The sequence below is a fragment of the Haliaeetus albicilla genome, chromosome 16 (assembly GCF_947461875.1).
Source record: "Haliaeetus albicilla chromosome 16, bHalAlb1.1, whole genome shotgun sequence".
In the NCBI taxonomy this organism is placed as follows: Eukaryota; Metazoa; Chordata; class Aves; order Accipitriformes; family Accipitridae; genus Haliaeetus; species Haliaeetus albicilla.
The window spans coordinates 20374172-20397980 of record NC_091498.1 but is presented as its reverse complement, the minus strand read 5'-3'; the positions used below and the strand labels follow the sequence as shown (position 1 = coordinate 20397980).

At 41.8% G+C, this 23809-nt stretch overlaps 1 protein-coding gene across 3 annotated transcripts in view; it reads left to right on the top strand.

Moving 5' to 3' along the window:
- The window catches only part of SCUBE2 (signal peptide, CUB domain and EGF like domain containing 2), a 46453-nt gene that overhangs the window by 6000 nt on the left and 16644 nt on the right, over window positions 1-23809 (top strand). For 2 of the 3 annotated variants that reach the window (XM_069803808.1, XM_069803809.1), the window contains exons 4-16: window positions 368-502; window positions 6313-6438; window positions 6833-6949; window positions 8406-8495; window positions 10155-10271; window positions 11272-11394; window positions 13216-13332; window positions 15776-15898; window positions 16398-16514; window positions 17134-17220; window positions 17937-18041; window positions 19269-19424; window positions 19783-19986. In XM_069803808.1, the coding sequence (XP_069659909.1) occupies window positions 368-502; window positions 6313-6438; window positions 6833-6949; window positions 8406-8495; window positions 10155-10271; window positions 11272-11394; window positions 13216-13332; window positions 15776-15898; window positions 16398-16514; window positions 17134-17220; window positions 17937-18041; window positions 19269-19424; window positions 19783-19986 (1617 nt within the window). The remainder of the gene's footprint in view (window positions 1-367; window positions 503-6312; window positions 6439-6832; window positions 6950-8405; window positions 8496-10154; window positions 10272-11271; window positions 11395-13215; window positions 13333-15775; window positions 15899-16397; window positions 16515-17133; window positions 17221-17936; window positions 18042-19268; window positions 19425-19782; window positions 19987-23809) is intronic. The other variant, XM_069803810.1, reaches the window with a different exon arrangement.

Here is a 23809-nt window from a genome sequence, read left to right as displayed (position 1 = left end):
CACTGCGAGGCAGAGTACGTTCATGTAGGTGGAGTGTGGAGCCCTGCTTCTGGCTCCACCGAGGCTACTCTGCCTTAGTTGTAACCAGTAACTGGTTAGTTGGCCAGCATTTCTTGGGAGCCCTGTGACTGATTGGGCAACCAGCGAACAGGGTAAGAGCAGCAGCAAAAGTACACTTTCCCCAGGGTGACGGCACAGTAACAGCAACAACAGGCTAGCCCGGTGTGTCTAAGCTGCCTGGATGGTCACATGCCGAGTAGATGGATGTCTGTACCGCATATTGAGCGGCTGCTGCCAATATGAGTGTATTGGTGTTAGTACAAAGCTGATATCTCTCTTTCCTCCTCTCCCTCTCTCTCTCTTTCAGATACAGATGAATGCATGTTCAACAACGGTGGTTGCCAGCATGTTTGTGTCAACACTGTGGGGAGCTATGAATGTCGCTGTAAGGAAGGGTTCTTTCTAAGTGATAACCAGCATACGTGCATCCACCGCTCAGAAGGTACTGGCTGCTTCCCTCCAGGCACCAAGCAGGAGGTTTTGACGGAAGCTAACTGCAAAATCTCTAAAGCAGCTTCAAAAGTATTTTTAGGCTGAGTTTTTCAAAGCTGTGAAGGGTCTTGAAGTCCTCACTCGTTTTAAAAGGAACCGTGTGTCAGAATCTTCTAAGTGACTTTGAAGACTCTTTACATCCCTTCTGCCCCTTTGATCCCACCAGTATCTCTGCAGTGTTGTGCTTGTTAAAGGCTGTACTGCTGTACTCCCAGGGTACTTTATGCTCTGTTGTGCAGCTAAGCTGTGTCCTGATGCAGGGAACGGCAACAAATTGAAGGACAGTGAGTTCCGGCCGTTTCCATTGGCTTTAGTTACAAGGCAATACCTGCATTACCTTCGGGTACCTTTTAGATTCCCTGTACAGTGTTTAGGTTTCAGCTAAGAGATTTATTGTTTGTCAGCCCCAAAGGTATTCAAATCACGTTCTTTGTTTTGAGTGAAACCTTTATGAAGCGACCTTTGAGAGATCAGAGAGCCTTGGGTGTCCAATTAGACATCGGATTGAACAAAATTATTTTGGGTGCCCTTAGGGAATACTTTAAAGTGGTTGCTCAGATCAGGGAGTTGTCCATTGAACTGTACAATGAATATCTTACTAAGTAGTATTTAAAGCTGCAAAGCTTTCTTTAATCTATGGCTTATCGTTGGCATGACTATAAGAGGAATCTGAGCATGAATAAACAAATCTCACTTTAAAAATCCCCATAGTGAAGAGATCAACATTTATAGACATATATGGCCATCCACAGATGAGTGCACTGAGGTGGCTGTCATCTGATGTAGCTGAATTGATCTTTTGTTTGAATTAAGAATTTGTATTCTCACCTTCTCTGGTACTGGGCTTGGTCTCACGGGGGTCTGCTGATGCGTGGTGGTATCTCAGGCCACTGCTCAGCTTGCCACTGCGGGAGCTGAGCCGGGAGTGGGGACAAGCGGGAAGGCTGCAGCAGTGGGGCAAGGCATTTCCCTTCATGTTGCCTTGCAGGCAGTGATGTGTGTTTGTGTGTGTGCGTGGATGATGAATCTAAGGATGAAAGTCAGTTGCTGGAACTCCTTGTCTTGGCCGATGCCAAGGGAGGAAAAACTTCCAAATCTCTTTATTCTTCCTTGCTGCTGCTTGAGTACCTTTTACTCTCCTGAACTAACAGCAGCAGCATTTCCTGTCATTAACATTTGTTCCCAAAATTGTACGTTTGGAATTCTACCTCTGTTCTCTTATTTTTTAAGACACAGTTAGTTTCTTTTAACCTTTTGGCAAAAAAGGCCTTTTTTCCATAATACTGAATTTCCACTTAATGTAGTCTTCTTTTTTTCATTGAAAAAGAAAAGCAAGAGGAAAAAAAGATGCATTCTTTCCTAAAAACTACTAAATAAAAAAGTATTTTTATGGAAACCAGTCTTAAGAAAAAAAACCCCTTACTGGTTTTGCCTGAAATGCTTTTTTTCTTCATACTAAAATACAGAAGTGTTTGTTTTGTTTTCTTTAAAAGCCATTTTTTCAGGTTATCTTGCTCTGACTCTTTCCCTCCTGCCTCCCCCCATTACTGTGAAGAAGTGCTCCACGGGATTCCCCACTTTTTTTTTTTCCCTTGGGTGGGCAGGTCTGTTGTAAGCCAAATCTCATTGCTTTATCTTTCCCCTCACTTTGTTCTCAGCTTTTCTGTTCATCACTAGGTCTTCTATTTTCTGCCTTGTGTATGCATCTCTCAGTGTATATACTTTATTAGTTCTCTTTTGAGACCTCGCAGCACTGATTGAAACAGCATTTGGCACCTATTGCCTAGACCATCTATTCAGTTTTGCTGCTTATCTGTAATACAAGGGAGTATTTCTTTCCCTGACTCCCAGCCCAGTTAAGAGAGTGCATACATTAATGCTTGAGAGACCTTCCTAGTGGTCTGCAATACTGGCCTTTACATACACAGAAAAAGAGTGAACTGAAGTTGAGAAAGGAGAAATAGAGAGGCTTGGGGCTGTTGTATTCCTCCTGATGACCAGCGTAACAGGGGAGCCAGAGAGTCATCTGCCCTTCCAAGTTTACCTGCAATTATCCTCTGGGTTCCCTGTCACCTGCTGTGACGGACTCAAGGTCAGGTAGCTATTAGGGGAGAGTTTGATAATTGAAGTTGATTTTTCATCTGATGTGACTGTGTTGGTCTGAAGCACAGGGGTGCTCCGAGTGGCTTGATGGTTCTGCCTAGCCCCTGCTTAAACTACAGGAACTCAGAGTGTCTTGGGAAGTTGTGCACAATCCAATTTTTTTCCCTGTCTGTCTGCTCTGAATGAGCTCTTCTTCCTCTGTATGTGGGAGAATGGATTTACTGTGGAAGGCTGTTAGAGTAGCTGGCAGGGCAGCTATGCACAGGGAGCTTATTTCTGTGTTTAACTTGTTTCATATTAGAGAATACAAAAATTTGAAGGAAACCAGAGTTTTTCATGAGTAAATATGTAGTACATCTTGTGGTTGCTATTGCTATGGATGACAAATCTTGCTACTCTCCCTTGTGGTGTTTCACAGTCACAGCTATCTACTGGTTGGGCTGAATCAATGGGAGTGAATTGGACCTGCAAGATGAAAGCCACATCTGAAGTCACTGTGTGGACTGAGAGCTCGTACACAGGGGACCATCTCAGCTGTTGCTCTTAGAGTCCTTCTGACTGTAGAGAACAGCGATAACTAGAAAGCTTTTTGGAAAAAGTTGCCTTAACACAAGGATGTAGGAAGCATGTAAAAAGACTAAAGCGTTCCTGGGACGTCCTGTCCTGTTCTGCTGGTTGTGCTGATGCTCCTCACCATTTGGCTACTAGAGGGTGCCTCTGAGAATCTCTGGTAGTTCTTTGTACAATTGCATCCTCTGCCTCCATCCTACTGAGCACCCATTTGAATGTGCCTTAAATGGAGCCTTAATGTTCTTAGCAGGTTGGTGTTGATGTCCCTCATCTTCTGTGTAAAAAAGACAAAGATTTAAACACAGATCATACATGCAAGAGATTAATTTAACGTGACCTGGTAGGGAAATAGCATGCTGGCTTTTTGCCTGTATCTTGCCAGTGACAAGAGTGCTCAGATCTCACTGAAGTTTGCTGGGTAACTTCAGGAAGGTCCAGTCATCAGATAGGACTCATCTGGCTTGGGGTCCACTAGGCCAGGCAGGCACTGGATTCAGTGATCTTGGCTGTGAGTGTGGCCATCAAGAGACTCATCCATCCCAAGACATTTGTGTGCCAGTAAGGCAGGGTCTCCTGCAAGAGAAATTGTGCGTCTGGGAAGCATGTGGTTGGATTTGACCAATATTTGCTTGGGGTTTGGTTCTCGACCACAATCTGCCATTGCAACAGCTCTGGAACAATGTGACTTGGGAGACTTTGTGTCCATGAAGGAGTTTGCAGTCACACAGCATTTATGGTTTTACAGACATGTCTTTAATACAACCTTATAAAATGGGGCTGAATGGAAACCTTCTACCACCTTTGGAAACAAGCAGCAGCCTCACAGTAAATGCTAGAATGTGTGTATCTTCTATGAAATGCTGGCTCTTGGGTCAGCTAGATTTTGGTGGGTTTGGTCATGTACCTTGTTACACAATGGGTACTTTGTTATTAAAATGTGCCCTGCTTTGGGAAGTGCAGTTTTAGCTTACTGTGGAGACCTGATGGAATTCTGCTCGCTTAGAACAGAGCAATCCCAAACTGAGCATTTAAACCATTTGTCTGATGTCAGTGAACTTTACCAAAGTACTTGCTTGAACAGTTTCCCCTTTGGTAGCTCAGTAGAGACAAAAGAATAACTTTGTTAAGAAACTAAGCTGCTAATTCTCTTAATGCCTTCTAACACCTCTGAGCTAACAGACCAAATCATATTGCATGTTTAAGAACAGAAAAGTCACAAAACCACAAGAGTTAATGAGGCTAATTTGTGGCCTCATAGGTTGTTTCTTTCCTTGACTGACAGCACAATAATGGATGACAGCTTTCATGGGGGCTCCTTGGGCTGTGTCTGTGTGCTGCTGGATTTGAACTGTCATTGTCTTGTTAGACTTCTACAGAGTCCTCACTGTGGGAAAGGAATCAAAAAGTCAGTAGAGCAGAATAAGCTAGGCTCTGTAATATCCATTCTTTTGTTGCTTAAAGCTCTCTTGATAGAGAAAGGGTACTGTAGCTTGTGCTTCAGATGGCGAGAATACTCGTGTGCAGAGCAAGGACCTAACTGAAGTATAGTGGAATAATGGGGACGAGCTGACCTCTGCTTGCCAATACAGTGGTTTTGTTTCAGTTAGCAATAAGGCTGCAAAAAGGGCTGTGTAAGTCTAAAAAATATATAGGGTGTGGAATTGTTCACACAATCTCTTTCTAGCAGCATGGTCACCCTTTTCATTCTCTGATTGTGCATCTGCTCAACTCAGTAGAAGTTCACTTCAGGTAATGTGGGATAAGACCTCGCAGCCAAAATATGCTCCACTTGCTCTTCTCAAATGAAGTGTTCTCACCAAGAAGAAAGAGCATTTTGGTGTAACATATCTTAGAAAAGCCAAATGCACCAAGGCAGAGAATTTGATGGCAAAGGTGTGTTCTCTGTATACCTGAGGAGAGCATTCATTTGTCTTCTTTCCCCATTTTGTAGCTCTGTATAAGACTTCAGCGAAAATTGTGGTGTAATGTTAGAAGAAAGACTATTCTTTTAATTTGGTCTAATCATCCCATTTGATAACTCAGCCAGCTGCTGTGTAGTTTTAAGTTGTGTGTGTACAAATTGCGTCACCGTCTTGCCAATGGAAAAGGCATTGATTTAGCTGAACCATGGGGCAAGGTGAAAGAAGTTTTTACAATAATTCTAGGAACAATTCCTCCCTGTTTAATTGACTTGAGCTTTTTGCAAAGGCCAGACAAGACACTCTGGCAGTCATTGAGTGCTAGTGCATGAACAGCTTGTAACTGTCAGAGACAAAAATGACAGGATGTTTCTAGGAGGGGCACCAAAAGGAAGAAAGTCACATTGCTAGTGTCACATTGCTTTTTCATTTGGTTAAAGCAGGCACTGGCACTAAATTCTGTCCCGCTGGGAAGGTGTGTAGAAATACAGAACTCTGTGATAATCCCCAGTGGGGTTGTTTTGGCAGGTATTTCCTGAAATCAGAAAAAAAAAAAAGAAAACAAAATGCTTAACAAAAAAAGAGAATTGGCATACAGCATGCATGCAATCTGCATGTCTGCCTGGTCACTACTTGGTCACTGCTGAGGTAGGTTATGGCTTTGAGAATAGGCTTTGTAGGCCAGTAATTGAAATAGGGATGACTTTTGTGACTGTCAGCCTAGGCATTCCTGTGTCTGGTGGCTGCTCTTTTAAGCAGAGAAATACGAACTTCATTTTAGGCTTTGATCTTGCCAGGTGTCAGCCACCTTGCAATTTTCATAAAAGAAATGAGGAGGTTTTATAAACACTGGTATAAAGTGAGAGCATTGGGTGAGAATGCACATGCTGTACAAATCTAGGGACACTGCTTTTTGATCTTGCAGTCGAAGAACACGAGCACAGAAAAGATCATAGATGGAGAAACCTTGGGGCCATTGACTTTGCAGGATTGGACTTTCTGCCTTTCCTGTCTGTAAGCTTATACTTCTTGTCCTAATACTGTATAGAGTCTTCCCAGAAGTAGCAGGCTGTTGTCTCTGTGTGTATTGAACTGACTTTATTTGACTGTTGCTTGCACACAGAGACGCTGAGGATGCTGATGCTCTTGCACTTGTCCTGTTTTGCAGAAGGCATGAGCTGCATGAATAAAGATCATGGCTGTGCCCACATCTGCAGAGAAACGCCCAAAGGAGGAGTTGCCTGTGAATGCCGACCAGGATTTGAACTGTCCAAGAACCAGAGGAGCTGCATTTGTATGCAACATTCTGCATATGCTTATGGTTTCCCAAAGTGAACAAATAGTGTTCTGTTTGCAGTGATATGGGATTTGGTATGTTATAGCTAAACTGGGATGACATGCCTAACTTGTGTGCATTTGAATTAAACTGGAATCAGTGGCTTTGCTGGACACTATCACAGCAGTCTGTTGGTTGCTGCAGTATCTGTAGTTTGGGAGTCGTGCCATCATTCATAATGGAAAGTTCAGCTCCACAAGAGAGCTCTGCAGGGCTTCAGTCTCACAAAGTTCTTCAGGAAAGGGGCGTGTTAGGAAGGTTGTACTGGATGGTCAAATGGAGTCAAAATTGCACACTGTCTTTCAAAGAGGCTGGAAGTACTTGTGAGATGTAACCAATATTTTCTTCCTAGTAACATGTAATCATGGAAATGGTGGCTGTCAACATACATGTGATGATGCTGATAATGGGCCTATTTGTGGATGTCACCCCAAGTACATCATGCATGTGGATGGGAAAACCTGCCTGGGTCAGTATACAGTGGAGGGAAGTAGTTTTCTGTTGATGACTAGCTCCAGAGTGGTGTGGCATTGCTGTGTGTGCATGATTAATGCTCCTCATAATAGTATGGCTAGAAAATGTCAAGGAATGCAAAACTAAGAAATCTGCTAGTGCGTGAGTGAGTTGGTTGGGTCCAGGCAACTTAATGCTTCCCTATATAAGTAGCTACCTAATGCTACTGCAGCCTGTAATTATCACTGGTCCCTCTGAAGCACAAGGCCCGTCACTAACCAAAGAAGATTCCCTGCCCTCTAGGATGTTTTAGGTTCAGTTTCTTGTATAGCATGAGTTAAAAACAGATGTAAAGCAGTATGTCTGTTAAAACCAGAACTCTGAATTCAATTAAAGTACAATTTTTGCAAGGCACTTACCCAGTAAAGAAAGCACTTAAGATTTACAAACTTTTCCAGTCTCTGGAAGAGTTTGTTGTCTGTTGATTGAACTCAAATGCTTAGGCATAACTGGCTGTATTGTATTAGTCCATGATAGATGATAACAGTGTGCTTTTAACAGAACAATTCATGACAGTTCAATTAGTTCTTTTATCTTGCTTCTGTTCACTACATCCATAGCACATCTTCTGTTTTGTTAAGAAAACTGAAGCAAACAAAGGAAGCAACAAAAGCAAAGTATTCTCAGGGTTTTGACTGAAGGGTCTTCATGATTTTCATTATTACTTCCTTTAAAAAAAAATTATTTCTGCCTAGTCAGTTCCAACTGTCTCTAATTCAGCATGCAATCCAGCTGTTTGCATGTGCGTACATACTGGTGTCCTGGTTTCAGCTGGGATATAGTTAACTGTCTTCCCAGTAGCTGGTACAGTGCTATATTTTGAGTTCAGTATGTGAAGAATGTTGATAACACTGATGTTTGCAGTTGTTGCTCAGTAGTGTTTAGACTAGAGTCAAGGATTTTTCAGCTTCTCGTGCCCAGCCAGCGAGAAAGCTGGAGGGGCACAAGAAGTTGGGACAGGACACAGCCAGGACAGCTGACCCAAACTGGCCAACAGGGTATTCCATACCATGGGACATCACATCCAGTATAGGAACTGGGGGGAGTGGGGGCGGGGAATCGCCGCTCAGGGACTAACTGGGTGTGGGTCGGCAGGTGGTGAGCAATTGCCCTGCGCATCATTTGTACATTCCAATCCTTTTATCGTTACTCTTGTCATTTTATCAGTGTTATCATTATCATTATTAGTTGCTTCTTTTCTGTTCTATTAAACCGTTTGTATCTCAACCCACGAGTTTTACTACTTTTCCCAATTTCCCCCCCAGCCCACTGGGGGGAGGTGGGGGAGTGAGTGAGTGAGTGGCTGCGTGGTGCTTGGTTGCTGACTGGGGTTAAATCATGACAATTGGGTATCAGATGAAGCTTCTGGTCAGGGCACCTTTACTCATTTGCTTTTTTCATGTTCCTTACAGAGAGGGAAGAGGCTGCTGTTGAAATTTCTGAGGGAAACACTACAGCAGGAGCTGATGTGGACAAGAGGGTGAAGCGGCGGTTGCTTATGGGTAAAAGTGCTTATCCAAAATAATTTTGATGTTTGCTGAAACCTTTTAAATTGAAGAATTTTTATTTTTTTTTATTGTAACCATTATAGCTCTGGGCTGAATTCTGCCTGAGATGCTTCACTCCCTTTTAAGAAAATAATATTATTCCATAACGTATAAGAAACTAGGTACATTGTTTATGACAGTCAGTAGGAGGTGTCAGGAACTTGCCCTTGAAGTAGCATATGTTTCCGTGGTTCGAATTCATCATGGGAATGCAGTACAATCCCTTCTATGCTACAGTTCTAGCCAAGCGATTGTGGAGGAAGCAGTGTTTTAACTGCTTCTCTTCAATTGAAAGTATACTTCTGCATGGAAGAGAATTGGGCCCAGTGGTGAATTGCATCTAGAAAGACATGTTAGGCTACAAGGCCATCTTACTCTTCCGAGTGGTGTTTGCATCTTGCCCAGAATACCAGCCTCTGAGGGTCTGTTGCTACTGGGAAGGCACTAGCGTGAGAAACCATCACTGTGGTCTCAGGGCAGCTGGGTCAGTGGATGTCCACTTCCCAAAAGCCCTTACTCCAGGTATCATGGTGATTTGCTGTGCTTATTAGCATTTGCCACAGAAGTAGCATGGAGCATGGAGGCTGGAAAAGGATCTACCAAAAGTATAGGGCTAGCTCTGAGCTCCTGAATCCATATTTAGACATCTACATGAATAGCCTCATTTTCAAAAAAAATGACATTTCTGTGGAAAGAGGAGGAAAGAAGAGGCACTCTGTCTTCACGTGGGGGTTGGACACAGCCTCCCAATATTGAGTGTGAGATGAAAGACTGGGAGGGAATAAACCAGTAAAGGTCTCAAAACTTGAGAAAAAGTAGCATATGCTTGATGCTGCAGAAAACTAGGAGACAGAGCTAGAAAGAGAGGATTTCAAAAAGCAGACAGAAGATGATCTTAGCAGCTCTCTGAATCAATATGTGCTGGATAAAATTGCATTTGTCCAGCCAGTGAAAAGGTTGTTAGGCTGACTGAGGTGGTTAGACTGACTAAAAGACGAATGCCAAAGAGTTATTTCTGTTTAGTTGGATGTGAAGAACTGTATTTTAGGGGTATTCGCTAGAAAGGTTTGGTGAGATTTAGGCATAGTTTGCATAGGAGGGAAGTTAGGGGAGCATGAGGTTGAGGTGGCACCTGGGTTACAAGCCTGAAGGAACCCTCAGTGTGGGTGTAATCCACCACGACTGGGAGCACAGGTAGCATGTGAAAGTGTGTTGGGGAGGGATTTAAGAAAACAGGTTTAGAAGTGCTGAGGGTAACCAGGTGTCTGAGCATTTGTGGGAAGTGTCAGAGGTTCAGCCAGGATTGAGTGTGGGCATAAGGAAACAGGCTAGCAGGAACAGATTCATCATCAAGGAGTGGGGATTTGTGTTTAAGGACAAGAATATCCAGAGACAATATTTTAGTTTGTAGTCTCTGCAAAAAACCTCCACATAGCTGAGGCAGGGATTTTGCCAACACATGTATTTAGTAGTTGAGTAGTTGCTCATGTATACTAGACTAAATTCAACTATGGTTGAATAGCAGTGTGCTTGGAACCGTGCCTTTATCACGTGGTGTTTCTTGTTACCATTATAATACCCCTGAGCAAACTTCGGCTTTATCTTGTTGGCTAGAAACGTGTGCAGTTAATAACGGCGGCTGTGATCGTACATGTAAAGATACGTCGACTGGAGTTCACTGCAGCTGTCCTGTTGGATTCACACTCCAGTTTGATGGGAAGACATGTAAAGGTAAATTTTATACTTGTGGACATGTTTGTACAAACACCTTATGTAAGGTATTCGTCTCCAAATGAAGGTAATTCGGTGTCCAGAGGAAAGCCAGTATGTGTAATCTGACCTAAGAAAGGACTGCAGCCAGGGGCAGACACACAGTTTCCATCGCATCAGGTGCATCACGTGCAGAGAATCTCTGCTTCTCTGCCCTGCCCCTCACCACTTCCACCCCTCCTGCCAGGATGGCTTCGTTTTTCACAGATGAGCTCTGGTAGGAGGTAACACAGGTCTGTGGTAAAGTAGAGCTCAGTACTGGAAGAGGTAGGCATGTAGATTCTTACAGGCATACAGTCCAATAGTCTGCTATTTTACCTGCAGTCAGCTGGGTATCAGAGCAGTTTGTAAGTAAATACCAGTGTGTAAACAGGGATATGTGAGTAGAATTACTTATACAGGTCCAAGCAGCTCTAATGAGAGTACTGGAAAGGAGCAAAGGGACATTTAGGTTGTATATTAGAATATGTTTTCCAGTAATTAGAAGTTAAGACTGTTCTACCAGGCAAAAATGATGGAATACCCATGCCTGAGTCAATATTAGATAAAGAACTCATTCTAATATTGGCATGAAAAGGACAGGGTAGCTCAGGAAGTCTCCTCTGTCTGAACTTTCTGTAGGGCTTAGGAAGAGGAAATGGAGAGAATGTTTAAAAAGCTAAAACCTTAAGAGAGCATTTAGTCAAAGTGTTTCCAAACAGAACTTGGGGAAATGGTCTTTTTTGAATACATGTACCCAAATGTAACTGACAGCAATATGTTAAATAACACTGTCATGGGGCTGAATGGGCCAGATAATTCTTAAGAGCTGGATCTGATCTTCCTTAAAATTTCTAGTATTCTTGCTCAATTTTGTTTCTGGGCTTCTCTAACCAATTGGATGTGACTATTTTCTGGATCTGGCAGTGGAAGTATGTTGAATGTACTGTATTTATTTGCTGAAGCACTTTTTTTGTTACAGATATCGATGAATGCCAGTCCAATAACGGAGGCTGTGATCATTTCTGTAAAAACACTGTTGGCAGTTTTGATTGCAGCTGCAGAAAAGGATTTAAATTATTAACAGATGAGAAGTCTTGTCAAGGTATGTGTATTGGAGAGGCAGAGAAGTAGAACAAATCAGCATGGCTTGGACATCTACTACAATGATGAAGTGATAATGGACTCCAGAATAATTTCCATGCCTCAATTTTGGTTTTTTTCCCTTCTGAAACAACTGTTGACTTAATATAGTTGGCTTGATAGTATTGCAGGAGGTGTGTTTAACAGCACAGTGAACTATCATCTGGAAGTGACAGAGATAGCATCGTATTGAAAAGCTCTTTATGAGCATAATGTGTCCCCCCCCTTCTGTTAATGATCTTAAAATATTTTACAGGGAAAAATAGACAATATCTCTCTGTCCGTTTTACTGACTAGTTCACCATTGCAGTGAAATTATTTTTTCTTAATGGGACATTTAGATGCCATGACTTCATTATTTAAAGAAAAAAAGATATAAGGTGATCTATGAAATTATAAACCTGTTGACAGACTGGAATCACTAATCCCTAAAACATGGTAGAGCATTTGATTTTTAGAATGACATGGATTTCTCCTGTGAGACTTACGAAAATTATTTGCTTTTCTCTAATGGTTTGTACATATAGAGTTAGCAATCCTGTTTCAGCTGTTCAAATACATTAAAATGTAAAGATCAAAATGGTCTGTGGTTTTGGAAAAGCTGCAGTATGAAACAATGTAAAACCAATCAGCCAACTGGGGAGGTGAGTAATTCCATTTCCGAGACAACCAGCTGACATTAATAGTGAATTTCAGAAAGCTGAACTGACCAACAGAAAATAATTTTCACTTGGGTTTTTGGTGCATTCTTACCCTTTTTATATCGGACAAAGAAGGACAACTATTTATATGGAACAAACTTACTATAAAAACATAAGATTTTCAAGATAGTTTGTGGGGTTTTTAATGGAATCTGTTTATGAATGTATTTTAAAGACTTGTGTCTCCCTTTTGTCCCTATCACTTCTGTTACTTTCCCTAGATTGTTTCAGAAGTTGTATTTTGAAGCATGCCAAAGCCTAAGAAAAAAGAATGATGTAATGTGTCAGTGATGTTGATGTGAACTTTTTTGTATCTTGCAACATTCTTACATGGCATGCGTAATGTACTAGCACAGAAGTTTTAGGTGCTTTTGATGGTATAATAAACATTCAAGGCCTCAGAAAGTGATGGGAATTTTACCATTCAATTCACTGAGATCATGATTAGGCTATTATACTAACTATGCTTTACAAAGAAGATGTGTGCAAAGTGATTGTAATGCCAAGGACAACTTTCACTGGAGAAAATAGATATCTCAGCAGCTTTTAGAGACAGACATTGAAGTCTAAATATACAGTATCATGGATCCATGGAAGAATTCACCACATTATTCCAGTCATCTGTCTTCAGGTGTATCTTGAAACATGTTGATTTTCAGCAGACTTAAATCAGGCACTGCATATTCATACAGAGTTAAAAATGTGGCCTTCACTTTCATTTATGGGGAAAAAACAAGGGCAATACTTTCTTTTGTAAATCTATTTTTGCAGACCGTATGTAGACTTTTCTTAATGAAATAAGAGTTTTGTCAGCTTTTGTCTTCTCCTGTAGAAGAGAAATACTTTATTTTAAACATAAGTTTTAAAAGTGTAGCAGCAGTTTTCATATTTGCCAAGAAAAAGCTTGTTTGGCAAACTAATTGTTCTTTTGAAAGTTGTCATTTCATTATGTTACATTATTTGCTTTAAAAGAATTTGCTTAGTTTACATACATCTGCACATCTCTGTGTCCAACTCTGTTAGCTCATCAGTGCTCCCTTGTCAGGCTGAGAGATGCTGATGTATCCCTTTAAAACTTGCAGACGTTGATGAATGCTCTTTTGAACGGACATGCGACCACACGTGCATCAATCATCCAGGCACCTTCGAGTGTACTTGTAACAAAGGATATGCTCTCTATGGCTTCACACATTGTGGAGGTGAGTTATAAAAAGATGCTACAGGCCATGCTCAGAGAGTGCTGTTGCCACAGGTCTAATTAGTGTCTGTGCAAGACACAAGCCTATGTATATGCAGTAGGCCCATAGAGTAAATTTTACTCTTTGCCATGATAAGGAGACACAGCAAAAGTAGAAACTTATCCTGCTCATTTCTGTCTTTGCTTAAATGATTTTCCCTTCCCCCCCCTGCATCCAGAAAGAACCTGTGACTATTAGAACAAATGGATGCGTTTTGCACCTGGATATGAAAGCCATAATTTGATAGAGTTTTCACATGCAGAAGTCTCATTTGACTTCAATGAAAAGTCAGTGGAATATGACTTAAAGAACAGGAAGCTCTGGATGACCTAGAAATATGGTTTTGCGGGTTGCCCTTGTGCATATGCCAGAACCTCATGTGATGTGGATTGTAATTTATCTGATGTAGTACCACTGATTTATGTTAGCCGAGATTAATGCTCTTAAATCTTTTATGTCTTTCCTATAAGAAAAGTTCAAGGAAAGAGAGAAAGATGTTCACAGAACCTCAGTGTGTGTCATGTGTGAATATTTCTGTGACAAATTCCCCAAATTAACATGAGGAAACATGAATAACTGGACACTGATGGAATTAAACCTGTTTTATATAAGCTGTAGGCAAGACCTTACTGACTCTATATGCTTACTTAGTTCTGAGCAAGACCTATTTATTTCTGAGGCAGGATGAGCACACTTCAGCTTGGAGATAACAATTCAGAGATCTCTGTGTGCCTGATCTGTTCTAACCTCTGCCTCTAGAAAGTCTGCAAAGATTACAGGGCTACAACATCACTGTGTTTTATCCTGATGAACAGGGAAACCTGTCTGAATGGGGAGTAACACTGCTCTACTTGCTAAAATAAGTCTGTTCTCATGAATTCCTCTGCATTAGTTCTATTTCTCTTGGCCACTAATGATGGAAAGGAACTGTAATTTTACTGTTGGCTGCTAATTGGCCTCTTCATATCATACCCCTGTGCAGAAGATGTTAATCCTTGTACCGTAGTAAATCCTTCATTTACTGGCAATCACAGACTGTGTCAAAGCTGGTAGGGATACTGAGTGTACACCTTCTGACCTATATGGAAGAAGTCAATAAATGCTGGAGATAATAGGTTGCCATTGCATGCAGCATCCTAACAAAAGGTCAACGAAAACAAAAGATTTGGGCTGATTTTGTGGTATCTTAGGCAGCAGTACCAATTTAAGGTGTTCCCTTCTTTCTCCATTATTCCTCTGCTGCTCATTCCTACCCCTGCTGTCTCAGTTCTGTTGGTAGCATATTTTTCCCCTGAAATCAGCTGGGTTTTGTAATCTGTTTCACCATGTTTTCTACCAAATTGTTACCTGTCTAGAGGAGGGAACAAGTGTCTGGGGAGAGTGGTGACACGAACTTGTTATTACCATTGAGAAAAGCACATAGAAGTGGCTACCCTCAGTTGCACAGACTTTCTGGGACTTGCAAGAGATTTCTTGATAACAGCTTTCTAGGTTTATGTGTAATTGCCATAAAGCTACTGGACATAAGTGAAGCAGTCATCAAGGTGGGTCTGAGAAGCAGAGACATAGAACTTTGCATTTCTCTTTGTTGAAATTCATGAGATTCCTGTCGGCCCATTTCTCCAGCCAGTCAAGGTCCTTCTGAATAGTGGCACAACCATCTGGTGCACCAGCTACTCCTCCCAGTTTTGTATCTTCTGCAAACTTGCTGAGGGTGAGCTCTTGTCCCATCATCCAGGTTTAATGAAGAGGATAAATAGTCCTGGCCCCGGTATTGACCCCTGGGATACACCACTGGTGAATGGTATATTCTGCATCCGCATGCACGTTTGCACCAAAGGCAGTATGTTGTGTTGTCTGTAGTTTCTCCTCTTATTGACATTTATTGGGTAGGGCAAGGCCCTGCAATTGGATCATTGGCCAAAAGGGACGTTGGTGATACAATGGTGTTATTTGCCCACGTAGAGTCAAATAGTGTTCCACAGCAGTTTTATCTGTCTGAGCACTTGGAGGATTGATCAGTATGAATCCTGTTCATGTTGTCTGTCTTTATTCCAAATTAGAAATATTAATTAACCAGACACAGTGCAATGCAGACTTGATTTGGTCTCCTTTTCTTTGAGTTAATTCATTATCATATTGCCGAGGCTGGATATTTTTTCAATTATGTGGTTTAAGGACTTACCTAACATCTCCCCTCTGACAACATTTGATCAATTTTGACATTTATCAAAGGATTTCCATGAAGACAAAACTGTTTCAAGGTGGGTTTCCAGAGAGCATTCCTAAAATCTTTTCCAAACCCTACTAAGCAGTATTTGTTTACATATTTACCTAGTGGAGTTAGAGTACAGAACTTTGGCAAGAGTAACTTTTTAAAAGTATTTTTACCTTTCCTCTATAGATATTAATGAATGTAGCGTCAACAATGGTGGTTGCCAACAACTGTGTGTGAACACACTGGGAGACTATGAATGCCTGTGTCACTCTAACTACAAATTACACTGGAATAAAAAGGATTGTGTTGGTAAGGTGCCCAGTAAATACATTTCTACTCCTGATGTGTCTGATGGCCTTGTGATTATAGTCAAATCTGAAAATCTTGATCTGTCCAGTAAAGTGGTATGAGTCATCGTTCCAGGTATTCTGCTTTACTTTTTATCGAGGCATGATGGTACTGATGTTGAAACTGGTAAAAACAAGCAAAAAAAACCAACCCCCAAAACAGGAGATACTTTGAGGGATTTTGATGCTTTCTTTCCTGTGCTTTTATCTAGCTCATTCTTCTGTTTCCTTTTGTTTCTCTGCATGAGAAGTTTTGCTGATGATAGCTTTACCTGAAAGGAAATTACTTAAGTGGTGTGATCTTCCAGTGATTTTAATTTGCTTTGATTTTCTGTCTAAACAGCACATTAATTGCATGGGTGCTCTCAGGTACCAGCTTACAAAAGCAGCTGCATGCTGATTTATTAGTAGGGTGTATGTAGATCTTTTACTTCTGTGAGTATTTGTTTTATCCTATTTAGAGACAAAGGGTCCCTTGCCTGATAATATGTCACCCAAGGTATTGCTGCACTGCATTAAGAGTGGTGGGAGTGATAGATGCTTCTTAAGCTGCTCTTCGGATGTCCAGGTATTTTTTGGTAAGTCAAAACCAACAAAAACAAGCATGTGATTCTGCGGAGAGTGTAAGAGTAGTAAACCTTCTAACTCTCATGGAAGCCCCAAGAAGCAGACAATCAACAAGGACTTTTCCTTTTTCACTGTAGAAAATAAAGGGCTATATCCCTGCCAGTGTCCCAAGAAAGCCCCCCTTTCCTTGTCTTTTATAACCACTCTACCCTCAGATTCCCTTCTCATGACAACTGTCTTTTTGAAGCTGGGGAGGACAGGGCAGAATTCTCTGTGCTCCCTGGGCCATTCCTTAATTGGCCCTGAGAGCCGCTGCTGAATGGGGTGAAGGCATTCCAGCCCTGCGTGGGGTCTGAGATTTTTGCCCACACAGCCCCTCCACCCCACAGGACACAGCATGCAGACTCGGCTGGTGCTTATGGGACAGATGCTGCTTTTCTTCCTGAACCCTTTAAATGGCTTAGGAAGAGACAAGCTCTAATGTGGAGTATTTTATGCACAGCATTGTTGAAAAAGGTGAAGATGATGATGGCGATCAACAAATTAAAAATGTCTTTTATACTACAGGAGTCTTTAGTCTGTGCACAGTGCCTGTGTCTTTACTGTCTGTCTGTATGGTCTGTCTGTTAGGAACACAAGATGCCTACACCCTCACCTGTGGCAGGTCATCTCAGCCTAAGAAAAAACAGCAAAATACAAATGCATCCACCTGGCTGGGTAATCACTAGATCTACTGTTGCATGATTTGACCGACTGATTTCTTTTAATAGATAACTGTGAAATAAGAGTGTTTCTGTTGACTTTCTATTTTCCCTCTTCATTTTACTCCCTCTGTTTTTTCTTCCTCTTCCTCATGATTGCAGTTTGTGATTACAACAGGAAATTTCCCTTGTACTGCTTCATCAGCATCGCTCAAACTAAGACTTAAAAATAAGGAAAGAGAAAAAGATCAGTAGTGAAATAAACAGCTATGCCAGGAGTGTCATGCCTCTTTTTAGACATTAAAACTGGACATTGGTGGCAACATACAGTACATTTAGGCTGAGCTGTTGGACAGTAAAGTTTAGAAAGCATTTAAAGCTAAACAGATAAGAGGTGCTATTTTATATAGACATGAACTACTTTCTGAACTGGTTTGCAGTATCTCCTTTGATTTCAGCTGACCTTTGTTTCATTTACCCAGTAGCAGATCTAGACTTGAACATCATAATCATCATCTTTTTTTTTTTTTTTTAAAATAAAAAAATTCCAATTCCAGTTGTGAACCAGCTTCACAGCAGGAGGAAGCTGGCATCCCTTTAGGTTGTCTGTGATGACTGCTTTTTCACTTTATATCAGCATATTTTTTGATGTCATTGTTATGCTGTGACATTAGGGTTATCTAAATTTTCTGTTCGTTTTTTAAAATAACATGTCATTGTTTCTTCCTGAAGATACTTCAGCCATCAAGATAAGCGTAACCTTTAAATTAAATGAAAGAAAATGTAGTTTGAAAAAGACTGAGATGTTTCAAGAAAGTCTGGAACAGATGATGCCAGGTATGAATATAAAAATGCAGGTAAGCAGGTTAGAGCCGTAGCTCAGGGGTTAAGTGCTTCCCAGATATGAAGTACATCATAAGCAAAGCATAGAGGACTGCAAACTTTTTGCTCTTCATTGACATCATGAATCACACTCCTTCCCAGCCATGATTCTTGCCATAGTTATTTCAGGTCACAGGACTTCCCTGTGGCAACCTTACAGTCTTGCTAGGAAAGACCTTCTCCTTTTTTGTTTGCACCACTGCCAATAAATTCTCAGGGAAATCAACCATTCTTTTCATTCTTTTGATTTCTTCCTTTCCCTTCTTTCTATCCCTTCTTTCTGTTCTTTCCTTTCTCACCTGCTCCTTACTGTCTGATGCCTCAGTGAAGAATCTCCTGGCCTTTTATGCTGACTCTATTGCAAAAGGGTTATTTCTCTTTTCTCTTGTCTTCCTTTTATACTTCAGCAGCCCCAGATGGACACAGTGAGGTTAGCTCTTCCGTCTGTTCCAAGGCAGAAAATGAGGAGGAGTACATTCAAAAAAAACAAGCAACAACACCCCCCCTCCCCCCCCAAAAACAGGAGCTGGGGGAAGAAGTCACAATGATAAATCAGCATGTCAGTTTGTCCTTAGAAGAGTAACAGTGAGAAACTGCACTAGATGCTCAGTGAAGAGTTATATACTCCAGAACCAAAGCTTATTCTGGGTGTTTTCTTTAAGTAAATCTTATTTCCTCATTGAAACCGTGAAGATGGTCTCCAAATGTCCTGTGTACGCAGCCACTACTTAATTTAAACACCATTATAAGCTAACATGTTTTTCACATGCTTCATATGAGTGCAAAATTTTTTCCCTGGAGTAGCCTGCCTGATGCAGGCAGTGTCGTGGTTTTAAGATGCTTTGCCTAGTGCGAAGGCAGTTCGTTAGAACCTGCTGGCAAAACCCAGGGGAAGTGGGCTGAGCACTGCAGCCAAGCTCTCCTCCTCCCAGGGAATCACGCCTCAGACCTCTGCAGTGCTGCAGTCTCAGCCCAGCAGTACATCTGTAGGTGCACTGGAGTCGTGATTCTATGTGAGGGTGTACCAGTTGAGAAACTGGCCGAACTGTTTGTTTACTGGCATGTGGAGTTGATCGTTTGCTCCCCTTTAACTCTTCATGACAACATTATGTGCTGAGCACTAGTGAATGTTCAATAACATAGCTGGCCAAGATTTTGCTTCCTTTAATTTTGTTCATACAGAGAGACATAATTCAGTAAAGGAGAGCTTCCACTATGTAAACCTAACATGCAGCTCTGGCAAGAAAGTTCATGGAGCCCTCAGTAGACTGACTGCGGCTAGAGAAATTTTTATCACTGCGGACTTTGAGCTTGAAACAAGCCGAAAGGAGGTGACAGGTTGGTTGGAAAATAATCCAAGGTGCGGTTTGAAGCTTCTTGCCGTTTGCTCCTTAATTTCTGTATTTTTCACTTCTATCTGTATGCAAAATATTAATAAAAAGTATCTCCTGTTTTGAAAATGAATTTTACTGCTTCAAAAAGAGTTGAGGGATGGGGCTAGTTTCAAAGAACTGCCCATAGATTAAAGTCTTGTGGTCTGATTAATTTTCTTCTAGCCTGCTGGTGTTGTCCTTAAGGATTTCAGACTTGTACACAGAAGTTGCTTTCTCACTGATTTGCATTGGTTGGTCTTTTGAATTGGGTGGATTTTTGTGCATGGTCACTTATAGCAGCTTTCACCCTTGATACTTTTCAGACACATGTGATGTGCGCTGTGCTCGGAAAAAGACTGAAAAGAGGTTCCGTAAAACCATTCGAACCTTACGGAAGACCGTCAGCAGGGACCAGTTCCGCGTTCGTGTCTCTGGCATGGACCACGAAGTGGCCAGAAAGTCTGTCAAGCTATCAGAGCCGCAGCAGGCTTGTGGTGTAGGGCAGATGTATGTGGGTAACAGATGTGGTAAGTAAATGTAAATTAGGAACAAACCATCACGTGTGTTTTACTGTTTTGCTGAGGCCTGGTGAGCTTGGAGGGATAGTGGGATGCTTGTCCAGGAGAGAGGAGGGCTGCGCGTGAACAAGTAGTTTGTGCTACTGAGATGTGATCCTTTATGTATTTATTGTCTGCAGTTGCTGTGTTATAGAGTAGAATAAGGGCTCAGCGCGTTGCACTTTGTTATAGTTGATGCACAGCCTGCAGTAAGCTCAAAGGTAGAAAATGTGGGAGTAACATCAGGCACCAATGGCCTTGACATCACCAGTGTTATTTTTGAGACTACATTCAATATCCAGTGTAACACTGTGTTTCTGAACTTGTGAACATTTCATCTCTTCCTTTTTCCAAAGAAAAGGCTGAGTAGAATTTGATAGAATTGTGTTCTCTTTGCTGATTAAGCTCTGAGTCCCAGAGAAACTTCATGACAGAGTTATAAATTCATGGAGAATAGGGGGTTTGTAGGCCAGTACTGCAAAAAATCTTAATTATCATGGCACCGGAGGGCATCACCATAATGCAGCCCATAATAAATGCTTCCAAAGCACAAAAGTTAAGGAGAGGGGTCAGGTGTTATCTTAACAGGGTCCTAACAACCATGACAGCTAATTCAGGCTGCATAGGGTAGGCAGCATGTAGGTGGTTTTGTGAATCAGCAAGCCTTTAAAATGCTTGTCAGATTGAATTAGTACAGTATTCCAGCAGCAACCCATTTGGCCTCTGTCGTGGTTTAACCCCAGCTAGCAACTAAGCACCACACAGCTGCTCAGTCACTCCTCCCCCCTCCCAGTGGGATGGGGAGGAGAATAAAAAAAACCAAACTAGTAAGACTTGTGGGTTGAGATAAAACAGTTTAGTAATTAAAGTAAAATAAAATTAATAATAACAATTTAAAAAAAATAGTCATGAAAAGGAATATAACAAAAAAAGAGAGAGAAATAAAAACCAAGAAAAGAGAAGTGATGCACAATGCAATTAGGCAATTGCTCACCACCTGCTGACCGATGCCCGAGCAGCGATCTGCCCCTCCCGGCCAACTCCCCCAGTTTACGTACTGAGCATGACATTCTATGGTATGGGATATCCCTTTGGCTAGTTCAGGTCAGCTGTCCTGGCCATGCTCCCTCCCAGCTTCTTGTACACCTGCTTGCTGGCAGAGCATGGGAAACTGAAAAATCCTTAACTTGTGATAAGCGCTACTTAGCAACAACTAAAACATTAGTGTGTTATCAACATTATTCTCACACTAAATCCAAAACATACTGTACCAGTTATTAGGAGGAAAATTAACTCTATCCCAGCCGAAACCAGGACACCCTCAGAATAGGTTTTCCAATCTAGTTTTGCTAACTCTGGAAGAACTTGGATTTATAGATTAGAAAAATGAATTGGTGTTGTTTAAAACATCTGTGTAAGCAAGCAGACTAGGCAATTACTCAGGTATTCTGTCGGAAAAGCTGCAAGTTTTCTTTTCTCTCTCTCTTTTTTTTTTTTTTTTTTTTTGGTAACATTGTAATGGATCTGAAAAACTTTGGAAAATTCACCAAGATGAGTTTACATGGATGTTTTCAAGCTGTTGTGTTGGATGCTGGAGGAAGGATTAGAAAAACTCTGTCTTGGTCCGTTGTACAGAGCACAGTATGGCTTTCAAGCCATTTGTGATTTCATCTGGAAAAAATAGAGTAAGCTAAAGAGCAGGTAGAGAAGGCAATGTGAGTTACAATTAGGAATTGGAACAGCAAAGAAACAAAATTTTTTTTAGGTAGCTGCAGAACCAGTTTAATTCCTTATTACAAATGAGAAGCTTACATGGCACTTCTGTGCTAGTTCAGAGAGAAAGGGGGCTTTTGGAGAATGCCTGGAAAACTCTTTGGTATGGTGAGCAGAAATAGCCTGTCCATGGTTAAAACGGAGACACTGAGCGTATGAAGACAAGCGTTTTGAAGAACAACTTGTAAAAGTCAAGCCTCTTCTGTGGCTGAATGGGTGCCGCAGTTTGCTCTGGACATCTTAACAAGTACTGCTGTGAGCAGTGGAACTAGTAAGAGAGGATTCCCTGTGGGTCTCGCACCTTACAGTTCGACTTGCTCATGCCTAAAAAGGTACAATCACTGAATGACTCTTCCTTTCTTCCGCTGAAGTATTCAGATTGTATCCTTGTGTAGATTTGCTGTGATGGAACAGGAGATGGAACTTGCACCACAGCCTTTTACTTGCCTGGATGCCAAGAAGGTCTCTCTCCTCCACTTCCATGTTCCCCGCTTACTTCCATTGAACGCACAGAAACTTCCTATCTTTGAAACCTCGCCGCATCCTTTGTCAGATCACCGGGAGTCGGACAGAAAGTTCCCTAGCTGCTGAGGGGACATAAAAGTACACACAGAGGCGGCGTTAGGTACGCCTCGTTTCCTCAGAACAAGCTGACCGTCCCGTGTGCGTGGTGAAGGCGGCGCTGGGCGGTGGCTGCGGCTGTGACTGCCGGTCAGAAGGAGCTGGGAAACGGACTGGGGAGAAGAGAATGGGGTGGCAACAGTGTGGAAGAAGAGGAAGAAACCAGCTCAGGGATGTGCGTGGGAGAGTCGGGGGGTTTTGTTTGGTTGTGGTCTGAGTGTTTTGCAAGCTGCTGAGAACTTCTGAACAGGATCGGGGCCCTGCTTATCTAGACACGCTAGTGATTCTGGGGAGAAGGTGACTCCATAGAAGGAGATACCAGGACAGCAGATGGATTCAGTGCAAGTGGTGGATCTGGTCTGTGGACAGGCGGAGAACTTTAGCAAAGGGATTTTGCTCAGTCTGACCAGAGGAGCAGGAAGCAGCGAGGCAGCAGAGTCAGCCTAGGGACTTACAAGTCTCCTGTCTTGCAGATAGTGAGTGAAGTGCAGGCTCAGTTCATTGTTTTCAAATATATTTTTTAAAACAAAATACTTGGAGTATGGCTAGGTTAGATACAGTTTTATTGATTCAGACAGTCTTGTACTGGTCCTCTTCCTGTGGTAGGCTTCTGGCACAGCACTGTCTGAAACATAAGCTGTATCTGAGCAGTGTAAGAGGGAAAGTCCAGCTCCTGCTCTGACAGCTTTTGTCTTGGGTAACTTGCCTGTAATTGCAGGAGTAAGCTAAACTTCGTTTAGTTTCACGCTTTTGGTGAGGTAGTACTTTTTCTGATTTTCCTGTCTTAATTCCTGCTGTCTGCAGTGGGCCACAGCACAGAATAAAAGCTCCAGAAAGGCACCAGGAACAGATTCGATATGAGAATTCACTGCTGATTCTGAGGGGTAGTGTATTTTATTTCAAGTTTGCTGTTTAACACACAGTTCTGTTTGGGATTTTCTGATGCTTTAGAGGTTTAAGTATTGCATTTGTCTACCTTGTTATGTGCAAGCTCTGTATCAATAAGTACGCGTATTTAGCATTGGCTCACATTGATTAATTCCATGAAGTCCTGTGAATGGCTTCCAAGGAGCAACCAGCAGTAGATCTCTACTAATGTATATCGCAGGAAACACATATAGCAAAACGGAACCTTCATCAACCTTCCCAGAGAACTGGATTCTCACAGCAGGAGTGTGATCTTTCCACACTGAAGTAAATCTTACACTAAAAAACATGCATATTTGAATGATAGTGCTTCAAGGCTGGATGAACCATCTGAGGATGCTGGAAATGCTACATGCTGCTTTGAGAGGAGAAGATTTGTCTTGGGGAGAATGCAGTTTCATTCACTTACCTGGTTACAAGTATTTATTCTCCAGTATGAACTAGACTTTAGGCAGGTTTAACAGCGGAAGAC